Raw genomic sequence first — 8,660 nt, 5'->3', positions numbered from 1 at the left:
TCTACGGTAGAGACTGAAAGACTGGAGAACATAAAAGCATTGAAAATAGTTATGGACACTGGGGCCAAAGTGGAAGGAGAGTGGGCGAGGGGAAAAATGGAGAAGTAAGGTATTTGTGGGACACAGATAGGATTTGTTGCCTGTTGGTGATGTCGTGTATAGTACTCTCAGCTCTCCTGCTGTGTGGCGTATATCACGTTGTGTAAAAATCTCTTTACAAACTAAATGATGTATAGTGATTGAGTATATAAGTAACAATACAAATAATAAATTTTTAAAAATTTTTAAATGGCAGTTATGGGTATTATAAGAACAAAGGGGAAGTGGTCCAAAACCAGACTGAGCAAAGCACAGAAAACATCCAGGAGCTAATTGTTTCCTAGGCCAAGGCATGGGGATAAATACCTCGGGCAAAGCCGTCCAGCCTGTGTGAAGACCTCAGCACTTCTCCAGAGGACTGCGGTGGTGAAGGGCTCCCTGGACCTTCACTTAAACTTTGTCTCTGAAGATGTAAGTTTTGAGAGTTTGGAGCTTTGGCCTCAGCAATGTCTATTCCCACCAATCAATCCTCGGCCCAGATAAGCAGGAAAAGCAATCCCTACTTCACCATAGGAGTGACTTCTAAAACTGCAAGTTGGATAATGCCCTGCTCTGTTTAAATTTGCTATTTGTCCCCATTGGACTCACTAGCATAAAACTCAACACATCCGAGTGACATACAGAGATCTCCCTGGATCACCCTGTCCCCCATCTTGTTCTCTCTAAACTCACCTCGTGTCCCTCTCTCCTGTTCACTACTTTCTAGCCACATTGGGGTCACTTCTGCTCTTCTTCGCGTCAGGGCCTTTGCATAAGCTCTTCTTGTTACTTGTAAATCTAGCCTCCTAGCTCTTAATTTGCTTATTTCAACTCATTTTTCAGTGTCACCTTTTTAGAATAGAGCATCTCTCCTTGACCATGCTCTCTAAGTAGTTTCCTGCTCCTATTCCTCCTATTCAGTGTTCTGTTTTCTTCAAAACACTTAGCACAATTTTTACTTATTTTATTTGTAATATAGTTCTCTTTGGTTTCTGTTCTCTATTGCTGTGAAAGTTCTGGGAGGACAGGGACTATATCTATCTTATTTACTATCATATCTCCAATGCCTTTCACAGTGCCTTGTGCATAGCAAGTGCTCAGTTAGCAGACTGAACCATAAGTCAAGAGCTGCAACAGCTCTGAGATCTCACCCTAACTCCGAGCTAACACAATAGCTGGCCACAGTTCATGGATATCATCAGAAGACATGAGACTCCTGGGCCAGAAACAAGGGACTTTGTTACTCAGGACAATGCATAGTCCAGAGTATCAACATGTGTGCCAGCTACCCAAGCCCCATTTCCCAACAGGTATTGGGGGTCGGGGGGGAGGGGGGGAGGATGTCTGCAGTGTGCTGGGTAGCATTAAAAAAATAGAAATGGAATGTGCATTACGTTGTTTGCTCTTTGCTCCAGAAAAAGACTTTATCTTGAGTATATTGGATAGTAAGTACTCTTGCCTTTAACCCTGGAGAGAGTTATTATCTCTACCTCCCAAAGCTGTTCCCTATACAGACAACACTGAAAAGAAAGTCCAGGGGCCCAGCAGATAGCGTAGTGTTTTCATCACTGGACTATCACATGGCCTACCATGGTTTGAGTCTTGGACCCAGTGGCTTGAAACTTACACCAGGTGCATGTGCATGCATGTCCAAAACCCCAAAAGGAGGAGAAGGAAATGTGGTGTGGCCATTCCCCCGGAGGGTGATTTCTCACTTTCTGTCTCTCTGTCTCTGTCTCTTCAGTGAGTACAGGTACACTATAGCAAAAATATCTAAAAAAAAAAAAAAAAAGAAAGAAAGAAAGAAAGAAAAAGAAAAAGAAAAAAGAATTATTAAAAAGAAAAGAAAACAAAATCCAGAATTATGGCATTTGGTACCTCTGCTCTCAAAATATTTGGAAACATGAGAGACCCAGGGACAATGGTCCGCCAACACAGGGTGCAATTGCAGACTTTCAATCCACAAAATCTCCTAAAATGCTTTTTGAATAAATGAGAGCTGAACCAAGTAGGGAACTACTCAGATACTTCTCGGCCCACCCTTATCCGGCCAACTTCAGGGAGTTCAGCCTAAAATGTTCCTCATTAGACATTAAGGAAATTGGCTTGAGAGAGTCCACAGTCTTACCTGATTTTGAAAAAGCGCATACATACATTAAGTTCTTCTCAGAGTGCCAGAAACCAACGACAGCCTGGTTCTGGACGAAGAGGGCTGAGAAGAATGCTGTGAGGGGAGGGGAAGCAAAATTGCATGATTTGGTTCCTCAATCCAGAGTGGGGGAAAATGGTAAATTGGATTTAAAGAAAACACCTCCTTGACCATTCTCGGGGGGCTCCATGAGGAGTAATTAGGCTCGATAGTCTTCTGAACCACATCATCAAGTCAATGTCCCCCACTCTCCAGGGTTGTATCATATACATATTGAGCTTAGCAGTTTATATTTCTCTTTTCATCATCTTAGTAATTTGGACTCTGAAAGTCTAAATGTGTTTTGTCTTGGGAATCATCAGTTAGTGTAATGGCTATGTCGCTGGACTCCCACGTAGTCGACCACAGTTCACGTCCCAGACCCGGTGGCTTAAAACTCAAGCCGGGCGCTTGTGCGTGCATGCCCAAGATCCTGAGAGGAGAATGGAGGAGAAGGGATTGCGGCGTGACCATTCCCCCCTGGGGGGTGATTTCTCGCTTTCTGTCTCTATGTCTCTCTCTGTCTGGTGAGTGCACGCGCCCTATAGCAAAAAAAACTCTCAAAAAAATGTGTTTTGTCTTCGTTTAAGGCAAAAAAATGAAGATCATAATAATTTTAATAAAATGTGTCTATTTCTGTGCAGACTCAAATCATCATGAAATGGTTCCAGAATGATCCCTTGGAAAGTATTAATTGAGGGTACATATAGGGAGGTAAATCAGGAAACAAGATGGTTGTACAGGTTAGAAAAATGGGAACTAATTGAGTTTCATAAAAAATAAGATCCACAAAAGTTATGCATAAAAAGACTTTTGTATAACCCAAAACCTAGCACACACACACACAAAAAAAAAAAAAAACCTCTAAATCATGCCTAAATTAATCAGCCTTAGGTATCTGAATTTTTCTTTTATTAGAATTTTTTAAGGCCAAGGATATTTTCAGTCTACAGACTTGAGATTAAGAACAACTGTTATCATTTTGAAGAATCGCTTTCTATACCTCAAACTAAAAACTGATACTCCCCACATGTCAGAGCAAATCTCAAATTCTCAAACGGATAGAAAGCTTTTTATTTTTTTTTCCAGGGGGTGGGGACTTGTTTAAAACTTGTCAACATTCAAACACAGGCGCGTTCACAGCATTTAGATCCAGATGGGTCGTTTCTTCTGGAAAAGCAAAGGTGGCACCAATACTAGCCCTCTGTTCCTGTCTGGGTTAATCAATCGGGTCATGGTTACTTCCCGGCAGCACCTAAGTTGTCCTAGTCCACACCATTCCCTGTTCTCTTACATCACTTGATTATATGTTCCCCACCAATCCCCTTTGGGCATACTGGTCTTCTATTAATAAAATGGTGACTGGCTAGTTATTTAATTATATGCCAGCAGACAAAGGAAAAGGTTGTGCTAAATTTCTCTCTTTTTCAGATTCGGTGCAGGACTGTCCACGTAACTGCCATGGGAATGGCGAGTGTGTGTCTGGGCTGTGTCACTGCTTCCCAGGATTTCTAGGAGCAGACTGTGCTAAAGGTATGTGCCACTACGTTCCTGCCGTGGTTGGGAAACCAACACTAGGCTTCTCAGAGGGGTGAATGAAGGAGTACTCAAGCAGCCTTCCTGACAGTTTCCACTGGGACAGCTCTTAAGCCCACATGTGCTGGTCACCCTAACGTCTGTAGATGCACACCTACTAGAGGGCCTGACATCTGTAAGCCTATGCATGCTAGACAGCCTAACATCTGTAAGCCCACATCTGCCAGAAACTCTAACATCTGTAAACCCATGCATGCCAGAAGTCCCAACATCTGTAAGCCTGTGTATCTAGACGGTCTAACATCTGTAGGTCCATGCTTGCTAGACAGCCTAACATCTGTAAGCCCACACATGTTAGACAGCCTCACAATTATAAATCCATGCCTGCTATAAGGCCTAAGATCTGTAATCCCACACCTGTCAGAAGCCCTAACATCTGTAAGCCTGTGCATGCTAGAAGCCCTAACATCTGTAAGCCCTTGCCTACTAGAAGCCCTAACATCTGTAAGCCTACCCCTAATAGAAGGCCTAATATCCAGAAGCCCACGCCTGCTAGAAGGCCTCACCCTCTGGCGAAGAGTAGAATTTGATATATGACCACTGGCCAGCGTGCCTACAGGAGCAAGGCAGTTATCCTTGGCACCAAGGTGTGCTGAGAAGAAAGATTTGCTAAAAATGAGATGGTCGGATTTCCTGTAAAAGCAGAAGTGAATTACCATCACTCCTTTCTTATAATCATTAACTTGTATGTAATGGAAGATTAAGCATCTCAGGGTTAGTAAATTTCATTCATTCTGGCCAGCTACGCTCTTAATCTAGAAAGCGCTATTTATCTTGGTGGAATCGGTTTTAAATTGTATTATTAATTTATCTACACTGCTTTGCACAGAATGACAGGGCCCTGGGATTCTTGGGGGAATGATAATATGAGAAAGGAAATGATTCTCACAGGAAGAGAGAACTAGGGGACTGCACATCTAGCTTTACAAGAGACCTTCAGCGTGACCTTCAAGTGGCTCTAGCAGAAGCACACAGAGTGGGGAACAGAGCTTCTCACCCTTTTTAGACGGGACACACATATATCTAGAAAAATATATCCACAAAATTGAGCTGAAACAATATTTATATTTACTCCTTGTTTCTTTTCGATTTTCTTCCATTCCGTTTTCTTGAAATACCCTCACTACACTGACTCCCCACCCACAAATAAGTCATCTTCCAGTCTGGAGAACAGTGATGGCAAAGTGAAGGGCCTTTTGGCAAGGAGTCAGGCAATCCTGGGTTCCACTCCCAGTTTTGGCATGATCTCTGAACCTTGCTTCCCTCTTCTGGGAAAACAGGGACTCCCTCAGAAGGTCATGGGGAGCACCGCCTACAAACGCAGAGCCCCTGGCGGGACACACTGTAAGGCCCCAGGGGGTGGATTTCATTGCTTGCTTATGTTTTACTTTATTTGTATATTTCAGTAATCTTTTCATTATCTTTATTTGCACATTTGCACTTGATTAAAAGACCCTCTGCCTTGACATTCTGAGGGGCAGTTATTAATAAAACTGCTCGGTAAATGCTACCTAGTGCCATTGATTTCTCTCACCCTCAGCACAATCGTTGGGGGAAATACTCTCTCCAATAGCCTCGGTATTTCAAAGACAAGATTCCCATCCTAGCCAATGCTAACTGATAACACAGGGGTTTGTACCTGAAGTCCCGGGTTTGGCGGCATGTGCATGAGAGCAATTCCTGAGTGACACCACTTAGAGGCATCTCCTCTGCAGTGTAGCACAGGGAGAGGGTTGGCAAACTTGTTGGACATGAAAGGACAAGAAAGCGAGAAGCCACCAAATAATTCTGCTGGCTGTGACTCAGCCCTTGTTCTCTGCGTCCAATGGCCCGGGCCACATCAGCCCTTGTTCTCTCTGTCCAGCGGCACAGGCCACATCAGCAGGGTGAAAAATGGAGACGAGCTCCTCCCAGCACTGCTCAGGCACGAGAGGCCCAGATGGGCAGGGAAGATGATTCATGCATCGTCGTGCCTCGTGCTTTTCCTGGCGATGGCTTTATTGGAAGGAAAACCTCAATCTCGTTTGAATGGCTTTTCTTGCGTAATCTAATTTTCCTGGGAGCGAAGGCATTAATGAGAGGAAGGACAGAGTAGTCCTTTTATACATGGCTGTAAATGGGCTGAACTCAGCTGCACGGCCTGCGAGCTGTAAATGTATATTAACACTGACACACATCGATGTATTATTAATCCTAAAAACCATGTGTGCTCTGACTGCACAACCAGCTACTGGCCTTTCAGACCTAAGTACCCCCGCCATTTAAGAACTCTTCGCTCTAAATCCATTTGCAGACGAGAGTCCATTCTGCATTATGGATCTGTAATGGGGTGTGCATTTAGCTGCTTAAAAGGACTCTCGGTGTGTGTTTTGCATTCACCACCTGCACCGTGGCTGGACACACACTCCAGCCATGCATTAGCCATGCTATATAATTGATCCTTGCGAAACAAGTATTGAGTGGCTGTTAAGAGTAGTTACTCAGTCCCTGTTCCTGAGATCAGGCTTTGAACTCGTTGTATATTTTAATTTAGCTGTTGATGCATACTGTGGACAAAATTGTAGCATTTAAAGAATAAAATGGCTTCCCTGTTGTTTCCCCCACTTACTCTGGACAAAGTTGGTTTAAGAGTGTTAGGAGTAAGTTTCTACCTTTTTTCCCTAAAGGTGTTTTTACTTTAATATTTTCTAAATGGTTACCATTTAAACTACTTTCATTGTTAATAGAGTAGATTTTCCTCCTTTTTTTTTCCTTCTTTTTTTTCTTTTTTAGTTTTTGCTATAAGGGTATGTGTACTTGCCAGAGAGAGACAAAGTAAGAAATCACCCCACCCGACCCCAGGGAGGATGGCCATTCCACAGTCCCTTTTCCTCCAGTCTTCTTTCAGGATTTGGGGTGCATACATACATTTGCCCCGCATGGATCTCAAGTTGCCAGGTCTTGGACTCAAACCACACAGCCCGCCATGTGGGATCCAGTGCCTTAAACTCCACGTCACCTGCTGGTCCCAGATTTTCCTCTTATTATGAGACCTTATTTCCCTAACTCTGACCTTTTGTATCTACTCTTACATATGTGCCAAATTCATGGACCATTATTATTATCTTTACGTATATCTTGAAGTCAACTCATTTTGGTTTCATAGATAAATTCCTTTTAAAAGAACAATGTCAAAACCAAAAAGTTGAAGAAGGAAAAAAGGAAACTAGAATCAATGCTGTAATAAGAAATGCTAGTGCCTTCTTCACCCCATCCAGAGAGGACTATTTCCACTCTGTTGATAATTCTAGCCAAGTTAGCTTCTAACATGCTTGTTTCACACCAAGAATCCTGACAGTGGATCGAACACATGTAAGCCAGCCTGGCTTCTAGAGAAACTCAAGTCTTACACACTTCACCTCACAAGTATTAGCTCCTAAACATAACAAAATTCCCCAACTACGCCTGTGGGATCCAGGAGAACCATGTGAAAAAAGGCACACGGACGCCACTGTGCCAGCCTCGCGTGGGTCAGGCTCATGCTAGCACTGAGTTACTTCTCACATATTAAGCTGCACTTCCAACGGTTGTTAAATAACGACTACTGTAATAGCTATGAACACTAAATGTGTACCAGGCGTTGTGCGAAGTACCTAACACATACTGTCTTATTTGTCCTCATACCAATAACACACTAAATTCTAGAGAATTAGAGAGTTTTTTCCTATAGGGCATGTGCACTTGCCAAAGAAACAGAAAGCAAAAAATCACTCCCCAGGGGAATGCCCACGCCACAATACCTTCTCCTCCATTCTCCTCTTGGGATCTTGGGCACACATGCACAGGTGCCTGGCATGAGTGTTTGTTTCGTTTTTGTTTTTTTAAGAGCTATCTTTTGTTATAGGGCATGTGCACTCACCAGAGAGACAGAAAGACAGAAAATGAGAAACTACCCCCCAGGGAGGATGGGCAAGCTACAGTCCCTTCTCCTCCATTCTCCTCTTGGGATCTTGGGCATGCATGCACACACACACCCAGCGTGAGTTTTAAGCCTCTAGGTCTGGGACTCGAACCACAGTCAACTACATGGGAGTTCAGTGATGTAATCGTTACGCTATCTGCTGGTCCCTAAATTCTATTTTAACCAATCCTCCTCCCCCAGTTTTTAAAACTATATTAAAATCATTTCAGACTTGCAGACAAGTTGCAAAAAATAGGACACAGAGTTTCCATATAGAGCTCATTCAGCTTCCCCTAATGTCAGTATTATAAATTTCCACAGCTCAATTATCAAAACCAGGAAATAAACACCCATGCAATGTTATTAGCTCATTTACAGACTTTCTTCTCATTTGCTCTTCCTTTCTGGTTGAGGATCCCACATTACGTTTAGTCATCAGGGCCCCTTCATCCCTCTAATCTGTCCAATCGGTGACAGTCCCTCAGTCATTCTTTCTCTTATATGAACTTGACCCTTGTAAAGAACGGGTGTTTGTGGTATCTCTCGATTTGGGTTTGTCTGATATTTCCAAATGACTAGATTGAAGTTATGCTTTTCTAGGAATATGCTTTGCTCTCCTTTCCTCCATGGGTCCTGCCAGAGAGTCACCTCTGATTTGGATAAGGCAAAATAAAATGTGGTTGTATGTGTGAGTGTGTGTGTGTACACATGTGTGCCTTACACGTTAAAATGTGGTTCTTTGCTTGGGTGTGTGTGTGCTCCTTTCCCCCTAAAGGCAGAGAGGCTGGAAGGCTCTGTCCCCACTGGTCCTGCACAGTCTGTCAGTGGCCATGACAAGTTGCCACTCACAACAACTTT

The 8,660-nt window shown here is 43.2% G+C and overlaps 1 protein-coding gene across 1 annotated transcript in view; it reads left to right on the top strand.

Annotated features, from left to right (window-relative positions):
• TENM2 (teneurin transmembrane protein 2) overlaps positions 1 to 8,660 on the top strand; it is a 550,878-nt gene that overhangs the window by 381,136 nt on the left and 161,082 nt on the right. The window contains 1 exon segment of the mRNA XM_027771820.1: positions 3,698 to 3,799. Within this exon segment, the coding sequence (XP_027627621.1) occupies positions 3,698 to 3,799 (102 nt within the window).

Source organism: Tupaia chinensis, unplaced genomic scaffold (genome assembly GCF_000334495.1).
Source record: "Tupaia chinensis unplaced genomic scaffold, TupChi_1.0 Scaffold000234_1, whole genome shotgun sequence".
Taxonomy (NCBI): Eukaryota; Metazoa; Chordata; class Mammalia; order Scandentia; family Tupaiidae; genus Tupaia; species Tupaia belangeri.
Note: the sequence above shows the minus strand (reverse complement) of the source record. Positions and strands in the feature narration are given on the sequence as shown.